This window comes from Talpa europaea (assembly GCF_964194135.1).
Source record: "Talpa europaea genome assembly, chromosome: 15".
Taxonomy (NCBI): Eukaryota; Metazoa; Chordata; class Mammalia; order Eulipotyphla; family Talpidae; genus Talpa; species Talpa europaea.
Window position 1 is genome coordinate 44551512 of NC_140083.1, and position 17008 is coordinate 44568519.

A 17008-nucleotide genomic window follows, 5' to 3' on the forward strand; every position below is an offset into this window, starting at 1 on the left:
CAGTGATGTTTCATGAAAACTACAGGTAATTTTTTAAAAAGAAGAAATAGAAAAAAATCCAATTTAAAGTTTTTGTGTGTTAAGTAAAGAGTAACTAGTAGTCATGCAGCTCTTCTTACTACCACCCAAGACATGGGGTCATGCTGTGGAAATTATTTACTTCATGTTTATTTTTGGATCAATTCCGAGAACTTGATAATATGCTTTGTCACTTTATGCTATTATTCCCTAATACAAAAAAAAAAAAAAAAGATAAAGAATGTGCTTCTCCAAAGGACAAACTCTGAACTAGCAGCCCTGAGACACTGAATTTTTATCATCATTTTAGACTGTAAGTTCTCCTTAAAATGCCTTCTCTGGCAAAACAGCCCATCTGGCCACATCAGTTTGTGTGTCTGCGATGGAGAAGTGTAGCTGGTTCTCCAAGAAAAGGGAATTGGCTCAATCAGGTTCTGCCCCCAAGAGGTGATGGCCGAGTTGCTGTATTTTGGAAATTCCGGATATTTATTAATTTTGTCAACCCCAACACAAGGCACCAACATGATTCTGGGCATTTAGAGGGGAGGTATTTCCTGGTTAAATAGAAATATGTGCGATGGCTTCTGGAAAGACCTTCATCTTAAGAAACTTTATAGTGAAGTCTCTCATTTAGAAGACAGGACCATCTGTCTTCAGGCTGCTGTCAGCTCCATTTACTGGGTAGAACTTGGATTGATCGTGGGGACCCAGTGTGTTCCAAGGCCTGAGTTATTCTTTCTGTCCCAACAATATTTGGATTGAGCAAAGCCAGACACACAGAGATGCTCCACTCCCTCCAATAAATACACAGAGGAGTGTCAAGTTGGGGTGCTTCTTGGCCTGACAGAGGAGCTGGCAGAGTGTGGCTGTGGGAGAGTCCTTGAGCTGAAAGGAGAGAAGGACTAAGTCTCTGCCCTGCAGTTGCAAGGCTTAATTAACATCACAGGCCAGTTCTAAGAACATTGCCTGTTCACTGATAGGACACTTGATCTGTGGCAGATCTCTCTGAGCCTGTTTTCTTCCTCTTACAGGAGATAGGCCCTCACTGGTTTGATTAATATGGCGATTAAATGTCCTTACACAGTACAGAGGGGTGACTTAGCTAGCTGTAGGGTAAATGGATTAATCTGGCTTTTTGTGCCAGTGGCCTCTGTGGCTGTCATCCGTGGCCTTGACTGCAGACGATACTTGGAAGCATGGGCATGAGGCACACGTGCCTAATTGTGGACACCTGGAGAATGGATGCGGACGTGCGTGAATGTGCACACCTGAGCCTAAAGGCCAAGGATAGAAGAGCAGCGTCACTCAGACATGAAGATGGCTTCAGGGGCAAGAGTGACTACAGAAGAGGCAAGACCCCGAGAAAATGCCAGAGAAAGAGCATAAAGATTTGTGGGGGACTGGGAGGCTCAATTACCTGCCTGACTCCCAGTCCCCACCCTTGCCTGGCCCAGGGCCTGCCTCCTTGCCTGCCAGCTCCCCTGCCTGGTGTGCCTGTGTGCCTGGTTCCCTGACAGCATTAAAGCCTGAAAAATCCATCGAGGTCTCTGGGACTCTTCTTTATATGTCTGCCCAAGTCCGTAGTGAATCTACCCTGTGCTTGCTGGCTGAGGGTGAACAAATGAGATGACAGTGACTTTCACTCATGTCCCTTTAGTTGTGCTCTCCACATTGTTGATGAATGACAATCCTCAGTGTAGTCAGTGTGTAAAGGGCAGGACTGGATACAGTGCAGGTTTTCTGATCCCATGCAGACCGGGTAAAGGAGGAGTCAGAGTCCTTAGTGGGTTTTTGCAGGTCTTTTATTGGGGTTCACCAGGTATATGGCAGGCAGGGGTGCTGGCTGGGGGGCTGGGAGGCCTCCCAGCCCCCAGCAAGTCTTCACTCTATCTGGGCTCTCTGGCGTTCGTTCTGCTGCTTCTCGGCTTCTCTTTCGGCTCGGCTTCTGCTGCTGCTGCTGACGTCCCCGTGACGCCGCCCTTAAAAGCAGTCTTAGCTCAGCTGAATCCCATCTACCTATGCCCACACCCTATTCCAGGTGCCCGCCATCAGGCATGCATTCAGGACAAGGATCCATCATCTATCCTGATGGCGGAAGGGCAGAAAAGCCTGACATTTTCTTTACCCTACACAGTGGAAGGCTGGGGTGAATGTGTGGTTGCTGTCGGCTGGGATGTGGCTGGCACCTCCAGATAATTGGGAGGGGGTTGTGGCATATACTGCGCAAGGTGATTTACCTTGATGTGGAAAGTAATGTACTGTACATTTTTCACCAGAAGCTAATCAAGGAATATAACTGTAAAACTCATTGCGATTCTTAGCCATCTGCATGTTGGAAAAAAATCCATGGTTGGTCTTAATTCGTGGTGTTTTCTCTTGTTTTCTAATATAGTGGCATTTAGTTGTCAGGTTCTATTTAATATTTATGTTCTTGGGAAGTTGGTACAGAGCAGCTACCTTCGCGTCTCCCTATTTAAGCAGAGTTGGCAAGCGACAGGTGTGCCTGTTTCATGATGCAGGTTAAGTTCACAGGAGATTCTGGCACCCATTCTCCTGGGGGGTGTTTATAGTTAACTTCTAATTCTCTTTGACTTGTGAGAGCTGGGTTTTTTCCCCAAAACAAAAGGGGAAAACCAGATCCAAGGAATCCCCCGACTTTCATTAACACACGTCTCTCTTCATTGAGGAGGAAGAGGGTTTTGCCTTCATGGGGGTCCCTTTCTTAAGTCAAGACGTGAATGAGTTGCACCTGTGTGCACTGATGGCTTGTTTAAAAGGCCAAGACCGCCTGATGGCTCTGCAGGAAATGAGGGCATCTGTACTTTTGGTTCAGGGTGAATGAATTTATTAGTTGGGATAATATCTCCTGTGTGGCCCCTACTGGTAGTAACGCTTAGGGCCACTGCTCGGCCTTCCACTTGTGAATGGCTAAAACATTTTTTTTTCTCCAAAACCTCTGGTTTACAAAGGTAAAGTTGTAAGTTTAAAGAATCCTGTGTCCTAATAGGTAATGTTTTCTGACACTCTTAATTATGTAGGGTTGCCTTGAGATGGTCGCTGAAATATGGCTTTGTCTCAGGATGAAGATGTAGGTGTTACTACCTTTCCTACTGTTAAAGCAAGTGAGGGTCAAGGCTTCCCTGGTGGCCTAGGGGTTAAGTCTCAGCCTGTCACCCCTACAGCCTGAGTTTGATCCCTGGGAGCTGACCCACATAGGCGCAGCAGACCTCCCCTGTCTTGCCCGTTGCTCCCCTCAGCAGTGTATTTCAGTCAATCTGCCAGTTTTGCTTCCCACTCTGTTTCTGGTGAACACCCCACCTCTGGCCTGCACCCCAGTTCTTCTAAGCAAAACAAACAAACAAATAAATAAATAAGCATGTGAGGGGATTTCTAAGGCAGACCCGCCTGTTGGGAACGTAGTATGACTACACTGGCTTGTATGTGTGCTCTTTGGGCAACTCAACTTCCCCGAATCGTCTTCTCAAAAATGATGTGGTTGGGCTGGTTATCTGGAAGTTCCTTTCTTTTTTGGTGGAGGGAAAGGGCAGATACAACAAGCTGCTTTGATTCTGAGATGCCTGCATCTCTTCTTAACTTTGGGTCTTGGGATGAGAGGTGAGTCTTGTGAATCAAAAAATACGAGAAATGCTAAGGTGGCTCCTGGGCTGGAAGGCTGTCATTTCCATACCTTCCAGCCTCCAGCTGCAGAGGCTTTGTGTTCAGGGCAAGATTCCCATCTCACTCTGCCCTGTTCACACATAGTGGGTACTGCATCACTTTTCAGTGAGCGCCTGCTAATAAATCAGCTCAACACGTAGAGTCACCAAACTGGATTTTATTTCAATCTACTGCTTGGATTCTATTCTTGTTGTTGAAGAAACTTGTTCATCAACATCTGCCTTTTACCATAGATAGTTAAGACTTGTGGATTTAAGTGCTGATTCTATTCAATGAGGAAACTAAACTTGGTGTCTGTCAAAACTTGACTAGAGGGCCTCCCTGGTGGTGCAGCGGGTTGAGCGCAGCACAGTGAAGCTGTCCACAGCCTCTATAGCATGGGTTTGATTCCCAGCCGGCCAGAGAGTAAACCCACATGGCATGGCAGACCTCTCCCGACTCGCCCGCTGCTCCCCTCAGCAGTTTATTTCAGTCTGCCTATTCTGTTCCCCGCTCTGTCTCTGGTGGATCCTCTCACCCCCCACGCCTCTGGCCTGTGCCCCAGTTCTTGTATAAATAAATATTAAAAAAAAAAAATAGAAACCTGAAACCTATCATTGGTCCCAGCAGACTGATTGTGTGCAGTGCAAGCAGTGGTATACCTTAGGTGGGAAAATCATTTAGAAAATATGGGGCCAAGGATGTACTCTTGAGCCACTTTCTTATGGTGCAAAATCGTGAGCAAGGCTGGAGGTGCCATCCCCACATTCTTGTCTCCAATTCCTAGGACTTCACAGGGTTTTCATCTGTGGGAGTCAAAAAGTCCACAAGGCCATTTTCTTTTTTAAAATTTTTTATTTGTTGGGCCCCCCTGGTGGTGCAAGTGCTTAAGTCTCAGCACTATGAAACTGTCAGCAGACACTGCAGCACAAGTTCAATCCCCAGCTGACCCACATGGCACAGCAGACCTCTCCTGTCTCGCCCGCTGCTCCCCTCAGCAGTGGATTTCAGTAAATCCACCTGTTCTTCTCCCTACTCCGTCATTGGTGAAATCCTCACATCGCCCCCACTCTGGCCTACACCCCATTTCTTGTATGCATAGATAAAATAAATCTTTTTTTTTTTAATTTATTTTTACATAAAAGAACTGGGGTGTAGGCCAGAGATGTAGGGATGAGAGGATTCCTCGGAGACAGAGTGGGGAGCAGAACAGACAGACAGACTGAAATTTACAGCTAAGCGGAGCAGCTGGCAAGACAGGAGAGGTCTGCTGTGCCATGTGGGTCAGCTTCCTGGTCGGGGATCGAAATCTGGCAGTAGTGGAGACAGGCATGAGAATTAACCCCTAGGCCACCAGGGAGGCCCTCACAAGGCCATTTTCTCAAGAATCTTCCTAATCAGAGTACAGAGAGGTGAATTTTCAAGTCAGCTGGAAATAAAGTAGTGTTGGTGCAATTTCCTGTACTCCTGAACTAGTCTGGGGGCTGCTTCTGAATTGGGTAGCCAGAGAGAGTCCAGCTCACGATGGCCTGAGGGTTGGCGGTAGTGACTAGTGATTTGGTCTCTCTCCCTGGGCCCAGCTGTGTGGAAACTGCATCAAATACAAGCTCTGGGAGGGTAGAGGAATGCCTTCGGGTTTTTTATTTCTTTTCTCTTCTGTTGTCCACAGCTGCCGCTGTTTGATGTGCTGTGACTGAGAAATCAGCTTTCCGCTGCCATTGCTATGCCGCTGGAGATGGAACCCAAAATGAGCAAGCTGGCCTTTGGCTGCCAGAGGAGCTCTACCTCGGATGACGACTCGGGCTGTGCGCTGGAGGAGTACGCCTGGGTGCCCCCTGGGCTCCGGCCCGAGCAGGTAGTGGGCCCAGGGGTGCTGGGGCTCCATTTTTCAAGAGTTCTGGTTTTTCAAAAACTTAAAAGAAAGATTTCTAGAACAACATTGGCCTATTGACACATCACATTTCTGAGTCCTCACTCCTCTTGTGATCGTTTCAAATCTTGGCTTTTTAAAGTCACACCGAGTTTCTCAGTGAAAGTCTTCAGGCCCTCCTGGGAGCAGAAGCCCTACTAGGAGGCTGTTGGGCGGTCAGAAAAGTCATGATGCATTTTTGCAGATGGCACCAGAAAATACCTGACCCAACTCCTCGAATAGGTTTTATGGACCCCACCCCCACCCCAGGCCAGAGAGATCCAAGACACCAAGGACTGCAAATCCCATAATGTCATCACCTCCGAAGGGAGGGTTGCTGGGAACTGAGGGTGGAGCTAAGCATCCAGGCTTGGTATATAACCAGACATGTGGGCCTTGGGGGTCCTTGATTTTTCCCTGGCTTTCAGCATGCTATTGGGGTTCCAGCTCAGCATTCAGAAATTTATCTCTCTCTTTGTCCCTGAGTTGTTCTTTTCTGTATTTCCCCTTCTTGTAAGTAAACTCTTTATTATCTTTCTACGTGTGCCTGCAGTTGAGTCTCATTCTAAGTCCCTTTTAAGCGTGTGGGGAGGACCCATAATCAGACTACCCATTTCACATTGGGGTTGCCCAGTACCAATGACTTTTCCAACAACCCAATATTTTTGCTGTAATGAATGAAATCTGGAATACTGTCCATGCACCTTTTAGGTGGATTTCTGAGGTGTCCCTTTGGAGGTAGTGAGGCGAATCTGATCTTTTTAAAAGGAAAGTAATGACAAAAAGGTAATACAAAGAAAGAAGCAGGTTTCCAGCGATGTGTTTGCTTTGAAAGAGCAGAAATACAGAGCTGTAGGAAACCGTCCGAAGCTTACACGCTTGACCTTTGATAAACTTGCACAAAAAGAACCTGTCATCACACAGAGGGGATTGGGGTGAGGGGTGGGGAATTAAAAGAATGAATTTGTTACTTTGTGTTGGTATTTTAAGGAAGATGAGGACATTCTAGATGCCTGTTTTTATTTTCCCTAAATCCTTATAATAGTGACCTTGTTAATAATTGCTAGTGATCGATATTATAAGGATCAAGGCATAGTTTGAAATGAAAGGTGCAAGCTGGGTGCTTCTGGGTTGTAGTTAGAGTTTCTGTGTGGTGGGAACTACTTTAAGGGCTCCTTATTCACCCAGGATCCAGCACACGACCTGACTCATATGTAGCTGCTACTCAGTGAGTGTTTCTAACTTATTATAAAAGCTCCCATGGCTGACACAGTAGGAAGCACTGGGGTGCCAGCACATCAGTTAGGAAAGCAATATTTTGACAGACTATTTATGAAGAAAGAACCCCTTTTACAGCCTAGGATGAGTAGGCTTGGTGTGATATGAAGATAGTGAAGTTCACAGCAAGCCTCTCATCTCCTTTTTTCCCTTGAATAACTTTCGTTCTTTCTCAGCACTGCAGTATCCTTTGCAATTATCATTAAAGGAGGTTCCTTTAAACACAACAGGGAATAAGCCCAAACCAACCCCCCAAATGCATTCTCCTTCTCCAGTGAATTAAGTACAGTTCAATACGGCTCCCCTACAGTTCCCTCAGGGAAACTGACTTCAGGTATTTAGAAAATAGTACCCATGGAGGAAAAGGAAGCTGATGCCTGAGTGAAGCCGATAAGGGAGAGTTTACAAAGTTAAACAAAACAGCTTTTGTCTCTGTCGGGTGTAAAATCGAGAGAGCAAATGAAATGCTTTTGTGTAGTCACACTGCCTGTGTGGCCCCTTGTGGCCTTCACCCAGCACATCTCCTGGCTGACCCTGGCGAGGCAGGCTGAGGAACAGCAGTATTAAATGTGCATATTTTATGGTGCGTAATTTATGATGCCCCTAATTGTCACTACAAATCACATTCCTCAAGAGCAGTTGAGCAGCTGGATGCCAGCTCCCTGCATGTTTGCAGTTCACTGAGTTGACTCAGCTGGTCTTCTTGTTAGCCACAGAGGCTAAGCCCTCAAGGTAATTTGTATTTATTCAACATACAAAAACTAGAGTGTAGGGCAGAGGTGCAGGGGGTGGGAGGATTCACCAGAGACAGAGTGGGGAGCAGAACAGGCGGATCTACTGAAATCTTCTGCTGAGGGGAGCAGCAGGTGAGACAGGAGAGGTCTGCTGTGCTGAGTGTGGGTCAGCTCCCTGGCGGGGGATGGAACCCAGGCCGTAGCAGTGATAGTGCTGAGGCTTAACCCCTAGGCCACCAGGGAGGCCCCCCAAAGGTAATTTTTAAACAGAATAATTTAAGATGCTCACTGTATGCACACTGACATCCTTCTCCCCCTCTCGTCCACAGATCCAGCTTTATTTTGCCTGCTTACCGGAGGAGAAGATTCCTTATGTTAACAGCCCTGGAGAGAAACATCGAATTAAACAGCTTTTGTACCAGTTGCCACCACATGATAATGAGGTAAAATAACAGGAAGGAGGCTAATGAGAAGGAAAAAAAACCTACATCTCATGAGGCCTGTCATAAACCAGTTCCCCACTATCCTTTCCTTTCTTCAGCTAAAATTTGGCCGGAAAACACAGCTCTCCATTCTTTCACAGAGAAAAGGGTGTCCGTGCAATAAACTTAACACAAGTTGGTTTATATTGTGCTTACAGCCTCCCTCTAATTATCAGGAGCCTAGAAATTCCTGAGACTTCCCTGTGCCTCCTTCCAAAGCCAGGGCTTTATGGGGGTTCAGGCCCGCAGAACTTAGGGCCTGTAGAATGTCCAGTGAAAATGCAATTAAAAAGTTGAAATCCTTTATAGAAAGGTTAATATCTTACTTTTATTTTTTAGTGTCTCTGCTAAGAGTTTAAACATATTTTTTAAGATTAATTTTACTTATTTATGCATATAAGAACTGGACTATAGGCCAGAAGTAGGGGTTGGGGGGAGTGAGATGATTCACTAGAGACAGAGTAGGGAGCAGAACAGGCGGATCTACTGAAATCTGCTGCTGAGGGGAGCAACAGGCAAGACTGGAGAGGTCTGCTGCACCATGTGGGTCAGTTCCCTGGCCGGGAATCAAACTCAGGCCACAGTGGCTGGCGATACCTTGATAAGGCTGGGACTCAACCCCTGTACCACCAGGGAAGTCCGAGTTTAAACAATTCTTATTTAAACAAAAAAAGAGTGTCCCTTCCTATTGCATTTCCCTTTTGCTAGAGGCTGCAAGATACAGGGTCATTTTTAAGTTGGGGCTTCAGGACACAGCCCAGCAAAGCTTTTTTTATTTCCTGAAACTTAAATGCTGGATGAAATGACACTGGGGAAGGGGCTGTGTCCCAGTGCGTGCTTCTGCTTCTCTCCTGCAAAGGTGCGGTATTGCCAGTCTTTGAGTGAAGAGGAGAAGAAAGAATTGCAAGTGTTCAGCGCCCAGCGGAAGAAAGAAGCCCTTGGAAGAGGCACAATCAAACTCTTGTCCAGAGCGCTGATGCACGCTGTGTGCGAGCAGGTAACCTGTGGGTGGAGGGCCCGGTTGTAGTGACGGGGGTGGCCCAGGCAGGGCCGCTGGAGCCTCCAGAAACTAAGGAAAGGCACCTTAGCTTTCTATTAAATGGGGATTGGTTTGATGTTCCAGCTGGTTGCTCCACAGGGTGTGACAGGCAGGCAGGCTGTCCTTGCAAAAACATTGGCTGAAATCCCACCTTGCCTGGGGCCTGAGCTGGAGGGAGGTGGTCGGTACATCTAGTGTTCAAATGATGCAGAGACATAATGAAGACATTATAGTCCTACTGGCTGTTCAGAGGGACGTGAACGGAGAGGGAAGCGGCTCAGTGTGAGACTGACAGCAGCCTCACAACCAGTCTACACAGCAGCAAGTCTGGGGCCTGATACTTTCAGTTGAGAATCTCAAATAATCCAGCGTGAACGAATCTTTGAATCAATAACCAGAGGGAAGAAAATAAAGTCCCAACGCAGTCAGGCTTTCACGGTCAGTGGGGAAGGCTGAGATTCCAGTCACTAGACAGGACCACTTTTAATTCAGGTGCTTCTGTTTCAGTGCGGCCTGAAGATCAACGGAGGCGAGGTTGCCGTGTTTGCGTCCCGTGCGGGGCCCGGGGTCTGCTGGCACCCATCCTGTTTTGTCTGCTTCACATGTAATGAGCTACTGGTCGACCTCATCTATTTTTATCAGGATGGGAAGATTCACTGTGGCAGGCACCACGCTGAACTGCTGAAGCCGCGGTGTTCAGCATGTGACGAGGTAAAGCAAAGAGCTTGTCCCTTAACACTGGGAAAAATGAGCTTCTCGTAAGCCAGCATTCCACTCTTCACCTCTACACAAAATAGAGACATCTCCCGCTTGGATATTTTGTGGTGACCCTGGACATAAGTGGGATGCCCGTGATGGATGGGAGGAAAGGAAAGTTACAAGAGTATGTGGCAGGCGATCTTATTTTGTTTTTTTAAGGATTTATTTTTATTTATGCATACAAGAACTGGGGTGTAGACCAGAGGTGTGGGGGTTGTGTGTGAGAGGATTCACCAGACACAGAATGGGGAGCAGAACAGGCAAATGGACTGAAATCCACTGCTGATGGGAGCAGCGGGTGAGACAGGAGAGGTCTGCTGCACCCTATGTGGGTCAGCTCCCTAGCTGGGGATCGAACTTAGGTAGCAGTGGCTGGTGATAGCTTGATAGGACTGAGACTTAACCCCTGTGCCACTAGGGAGGCCCCGATCTTATTTTTGTTAAATAAAGAGGGGGAACCAAGATTTTACACAGATGTGGATGTTCTCTGAAATGGTATGGGAAGATGTAGACCAAGTTAGCATGTGGAAAGGGACTGTGGTGGGAAAGGAAATTTTTTTTCCCCCCTTAAGCTTTTTATTTTAAAGTAAATTTAGTTCTGTAGAGTTGAAAATATATTACAGAGACTTCCTGCACATCTTTCTCTCAGCTTCCCTTATGTTAACATCTTACATAACCAGGGCATATGTCTCTAAACTAAGAAATTAGCATTGGTGTCACCATTAATGAAAATATGGACTTTAGATTTCCCCAGTTTTCTGCTAGTGTCTGTGTGTGTGTGTGTGTGTGTGTGTGTGTGTGTGTAGAAGAACTGGGTTGTAGGCCAGAGGTGTGGATTGTGTGTGGGGGGGGGCGGGGTAGAGGGGGAAAGGACTCAACCAGAGACAGAGTGGGGAGCAGAAAGGCAGACTGACTGAAATCCACTGCTGAGGGGAGCAGCAGAGAGACAGGAGAGGTCTGCTGTGCCTTGTGGGTGGTAGCTCCCTGGCTGAGGATCAAACTCAGGCCATAGAGGTGATAGTGCAGAGACTTATCCCCTAGGCCACCAGGGAGACCCTAATGTCTCTTTTCTATCCCAAGGTCTCATCCAGGGTACCTGACTGCATTTGTTTATTATATCTTCTTAGTGTCCTTCAATCAGTGATAATCAACTTTTACACATTTATCTGTTTTTAAAGTTTTTTCAGTGACCTGTTATTTGACTTTTTTAAAAAAACAAAAACATAAATAAGTAAAAATGTCTTTAATCTGGAGTTGGCCACTGGGGCAAAGGAAGCATTATCCCTACAGGTGCTGTTCACACAGTCCCACACCGAGGTAGTTGTAATTATGTGAACTTCACAAATTGTATGTGTTTTTATTAAAATGCAGTGACCACTATATTATTTCATTGTTAATGTATTCTTCGCCAGGTTATGCCAACAGAGTGATTGGGGAGCAAAACCATGACCAGTGAATTGTCTCCAAAGTAAAAAAATCTGTTTTCTTCTTTAAAGCTGAAGCCAGCTCTAAGTTTCACTTTTTCAGCCTTTTCAAATTCTGTTCTTGTTTTGAAACCTCTCAAGTTCTTTTAAGCTTGAGGCCACAAGCAACAGAGTTAGCAGTGATTTTTTGAAAGAGCTCGTGCCTGTTGATGGCCCAGAAAATAGGCAGTTACTTGGCCTTTGAATTAATTCATAGTAACTTTTATCCAATGGTTTTATATTTCTTTTAAAAGATCATTTTTGCCGATGAGTGCACAGAAGCTGAGGGTCGCCACTGGCACATGAAGCACTTCTGCTGCCTCGAGTGTGAGACAGTCCTGGGAGGACAGAGGTACATCATGAAGGATGGCCGTCCCTTCTGCTGTGGCTGCTTTGAGTCCCTGTATGCAGAGTATTGTGAGACCTGCGGGGAGCACATCGGTGAGTCCACAGCTTGGCCTATCTGCTCTGCTACATTTCTGGCTAATCTCATCATCCAGTCTTTTTTTTTTAATTGAAGTATAATTTATATACAGTGAAATATACAGACGCTTCATTTCGGTGTGGTGAGTTTTGACAAATAGACATCTAGTTGATGCCCATGATTTGCAGTCATTATGATCTATAAAGTCACCTGGATTAGCAAATACTGTGCCGTTGCTCCTAGTGGAAGTACAGGACTAGGTTCCCGCAGGCTTCTGTCCCATCTTCATCACCCTGATATATACATACTTCTGTTTCATGAGTGTTTCAGTTTATTTATTTTTAAAGATTTACTTATTCATACAAGAACTGTGGTACAAACCAGAGGTGCGGGGGTGTGAGAGGATTCACCAGAGACAAAGTAGGAAGCAGAACAGGCAGATCGACTGAAATACACTGCTGAGGGGAGCAGCAGGAAAGACAGGAGAGGTCTGCTGCACCATGTGAGTCACCTCCCTGGCCGGCCTCCCTGGAGGCCGGGAGGTGCACACGCTGCAGAGGCTGTGGACAGTTTCACAGTTTAAAGACACTTTATTTAATATGTATCATTGACTTACTAGCACTGAAGTCGGAGCCAGCAGCTCCTGACTCATGACTGAATGAAATTTACCTGATGCACACCTTTTCTCCGTAACACACATCACAGCCTTCTTTCCACAGAACACTAGCCAGCACTTTGGCACTATGCCTGGGAGCCATTTTGAACAGTGAAATCAACAAAATAGCACCAAAATGTGCAGAAAACACAGAAAATAAATAGCTCGTGAGCCTGTCACTCGTTTTAAATCTGACACTAGAGCCAAAGACAGAACGTGGTTTTATCTGATCTCCGCTGGGATCATGTGTGTCAACTCAAATTTTTGGCCACTCTGCCCATGTTCAAAAATGACCTTGAGAGCTCTGCAGGTCTTGACTTAGGGCCACAAGTTAATTTTAGGAAATAGACAAACTCACCAATATGGAATCTGTGACAAATGTTAATTTCACCTGTGTGACTCACAGCCCTAATGAAATATGGAATATCCCCAGCACCCCTGCTCTCCCTTCATGCCCACAGTCTTTCTTTTCTGGTTTGTCCTTCTTTGTTTCAAGATTGGCCCATAACCTGTTTTTCTATCCTTTTCAACGCAGGTGTCGACCACGCACAGATGACCTACGATGGACAGCACTGGCACGCGACAGAAGCCTGCTTTTCTTGTGCCCAGTGTAAAGCCTCTTTGTTGGGATGTCCCTTCCTTCCCAAACAAGGTCAGATTTATTGCTCAAAAACATGTAGCCTCGGAGAAGATGTCCATGCCTCAGATTCTTCCGATTCTGCATTTCAGTCAGCTCGATCAAGAGACTCCAGAAGAAGCGTCCGAATGGGCAATAGCAGTCGGTCAGCCGATCAGTGTAGACAGTCTCTTCTCCTGTCCCCTGCTCTGAACTACAAGTTTCCTGGCCTTTCCGGCAATGCTGATGACACCCTGTCTCGGAAATTGGAGGACCTGAGTCTCTCCAGGCAAGGAGCAAGTTTCGTCAATGAAGAATTTTGGAAAGGCAGGGTAGAGCATGAAACTCCAGAAGACCCCGAAGAATGGGCTGAACATGAAGATTATATGACTCAGCTCCTCCTCAAGTTTGGTGATAAAAGCCTATTTCAGCAGCAGCCCAATGAGATGGATAGTCGCGCTAATGAGCATTGGCTATCTGATAACATGGTTAAAAATAAGACTGAATTGAAGCAAAATAACCAGAGCCTGGCAAGTAAAAAATACCAATCTGATATGTATTGGGCACAGTCACAAGATGGACTGGGAGACTCTGCTTACGGCAGCCACCCAGGCCCTGCCAGCAGTAGAAGGCTCCAGGAATTGGATCTGGACCATGGGGCTTCGGGATATAATCACGATCAAACACAGTGGTATGAAGATTCCCTGGAGTGTTTGTCAGACTTGAAACCAGAGCAAAGTGTTCGGGATTCTATGGATTCTTTGGCTTTGTCTAATATCACAGGTATGTAATCTAGGGATTATAGGGTCTTTGAAAAAGGAGCCACTAAGAAGTTTATTCCAGATACTATAGTTCAGTACCAGTAGAGGCTAAGGAAGGAGTTTCAGTTAAATGCCATATACTATGGAAAGCGTGTGTGTGTGTGTGTGTGTGTGTATGTATACACATCCTTTTTTCTTTTGCATAGAAGAACTGGGGTATAGACCAGGGGTGGGGGCTGGGGGGTGTGTAAGAGGACTCACCAGTGACATAATGGGGAGCAGAACAGGCGGATTGACTGAAATCCACTGCTGAGGGGAGCAGCAGGTGAGACAGGAAAGGTCTGCTGCACCATGTGGGTCAGCTCCCTGGCAGGGGATGGAACTCAGGCCATAGTGGTGATAGCACTGAAACTCAACCCCTGTGTCACCAGGGAGGCCCTACTACATCCTTTTTCAATGCAGTCCTTCAGGGTAGGTGGTATTATTATCCCTACTTTGAAGAGGAAGAAATTGACTTATTTGGATAATAGATTGTGCATCTGTATCTGAAAGATTCTTTGGAATATTCGACATGAACTGCAAGATATTAATCTCAGCCTGAGCACTTTCTAAGCCTATCACTTTTTTCTTGTATCGTTTCCCAAATTGCCCTATGGCAGTAGTCCAAAATAGCAAATACTTTTATTCAGATTGTAAAATAATTTCACTTGAATGTTTTCAAAGCACATTCACATCAGTTTTCCACACTTTATCCTTAAAACCACCCTGAGCTGCATAGAGTAGATAACTTGCATTTTACTAATGAGGAACCATGAATCACCAAGACACCCAGGCCCAACGTGACATAGGCTTTTTTGGTAAAGATTTATTTATTTATGCATACAAGAGCTGGTGTGTAGGCCAGAGGTGTGGGGGTTGAGAGGATTCACCAGAGACAGAGCGGGGAGCACAAGGCAAGATACGAGAGGTCTGCTGTACCATGTGGGTCACCTCCCTGCCCGGGGATCAAACTTTCACTTGAATGTTTTCAAGTGGATGTGAATCTAAGTCAGGAATTGGCAAATTTCCTCCACAAAAGGCTAAATAGTACTTTGGGCTCCACAGAGTGTCTGTTGCAGCAGCTCAACTCTCATTGTAGAAAGCAGCCACAGCTCCACGTAGCCAAGCAGGTATGGCTGTCTTCCAGTGAAACTTTGTACCTGGGCTGTGGCTGGATGTGGCCTTTGGGCTGTGGCTTGCTGGCCGCCAGCGTAGATGTAAGATGAGAGTCTAAGAAGACAACAGGGACCTTAATGGTAGCCATGCGGCTACAAAGGATTTATTTGAGAGATCTTCAAATAACTAATCTGGCATTAATCGCTGGAGAGGCAGAAGCTTCTTCATCTCCTGTTAACAAACTCAAGAAGGGGTTTTATGAAGAGATTTTACATTTGTGTTGCTCATGCCAAGTGCTAGAAATAATGTTTGGCTCCGTTCCAGCTGGCTCATTGGAGAGGCAGTGCCCCTGTATCAATGCAAAAAATCCATACTTCATCTCAACCAAGTATAGACAGCACGTTGGTTTTACCTTGTGGGTGTTAATCAGTTTTGCAATTTGGGAGAATTTTCCGAGTTGCTCCATTTCAGTAGCATGTTGTAATTGTCAGGGTATCAAGATTACTAGGAATCATAGCTCTTCTTGGCTTTTCTTCCAGGCGCCTCCGTGGATGGAGAAAGCAAGCCAAGACCATCCTTATATTCTCTGCAGAACTTTGAGGAAATAGAGGCAGAAGATTGTGAGAAAATGAGCAACATGGGCACTCTGAACTCTTCCATGCTGCACAGGAGCGCGGAATCCTTAAAGAGTCTAAGTTCAGAGTTGTGTCCAGAAAAAATCATGCCTGAAGAGAAACCAGTCCACCTGCCAGTGCTCAGGAGGTCCAAGTCTCAGTCCAGGCCGCAACAGGTCAAGTTCTCCGATGATGTCATTGACAATGGGAACTATGACAACATCGAGATCCGCCAGCCTCCCATGAGCGAGAGGACTCGGAGACGGGTCTACCATTTTGAAGAGCGGGGCTCCAGACCTCACCACCATCGCCGCCGAAGAAGCAGGAAGTCCCGCTCTGACAATGCCCTGAACCTTGTTACTGAGAGGAAATACCCTCCCAAAGACAGACTGCGGCTCTACACCCCTGACAACTACGAGAAGTTCATTCAGAGTAAGAGCGCCCGCGAGATGCAGACCTACGTCCAGAAGGCCGACCTCTATGGGCAGTATGCCCACGCCACGTCCGACTACGCGCTGCAGAGCCCGGGCATGAACAGGTTCCTGGGCCTCTACGGCGAGGACGACGACTCCTGGTGTTCCTCTTCCACCTCTTCCTCTGACTCAGAAGAAGAAGGCTATTTTCTCGGACAGCCAATTCCTCAACCCCGGCCGCAGAGATATGCCTACTATCCAGACGACCTGTCCAGCCCCAACTCTGCGCTCCCCACGCCTCAGTTCGGTCAGAGGACAACTAAATCCAAGAAGAAAAAGGGCCACAAGGGCAAAAACTGTATTATTTCTTAACCTAGTAGCTGTGGAGGTCATGTTCGAACTCAGCCATTCACCATCTTGAATCATATCTTTTTCTCCCATAGGAAGTTACTAAGATAGTTTAAAGTGCTTTGCCCATGTATATGAGACCGTGACTGCTGTTTACAGTATCTGATTAACATTCAGAAGATATGATTTCCCCAGTTGACCCTCCTTGGATGGGGCCAGGTTGACAGAACATCTCATACCTGTAAAGTACATCACTTTTATACAGCTGGTATTGGTCTGTAGTCGGCAAAAGAATCCTCAAGAAACTGCCAGAAGGTGATTGGACAGGGGTGTTCATTTTAGACAATGGAGAACTTCAGCTGCTTAGTAAAGCAATAGTGTTTGTCATTCCCTGATGCCAGGTTGGCCCCCCTGGGCCTGATAGGTCTGCCTCGTTGTGTGGGGTGCAGGTAGTCATGCTGACCACCATCGTGGGAGACCACCTTGCCCCCTTTTACCCCTCACTAGCCAGGTAAACATCGTATTAGCTCCAGCTACAGATGGAAAAAAAAACATTGCTATTTATAATGTAGTATTTCATAGACTTAAGTGTATTCCTAATTTAATGGTGCAAATATTAATGTACATACTGTACAGTTCAGATTTTAAAGCTGATATTTTTATATCCCTGAATTGCAAGATGT

The 17008-nt window shown here is 46.2% G+C and overlaps 1 protein-coding gene across 1 annotated transcript; it reads left to right on the forward strand.

Annotated features, from left to right (window-relative positions):
• Window positions 1-5398: 5398 nt before the first annotated feature.
• PRICKLE1 (prickle planar cell polarity protein 1) lies at window positions 5399-16349 on the forward strand (the record flags this gene model as incomplete). The annotated part of the gene is made up of 7 exons (XM_084255649.1): window positions 5399-5530; window positions 7926-8039; window positions 8938-9075; window positions 9625-9828; window positions 11594-11780; window positions 12954-13817; window positions 15490-16349. 7 exons carry the CDS (start codon window positions 5399-5401, stop codon window positions 16347-16349), a joined length of 2499 nt encoding a protein of 832 aa, XP_084111775.1.
• Between the last annotated feature and the right edge of the window lie 659 nt (window positions 16350-17008).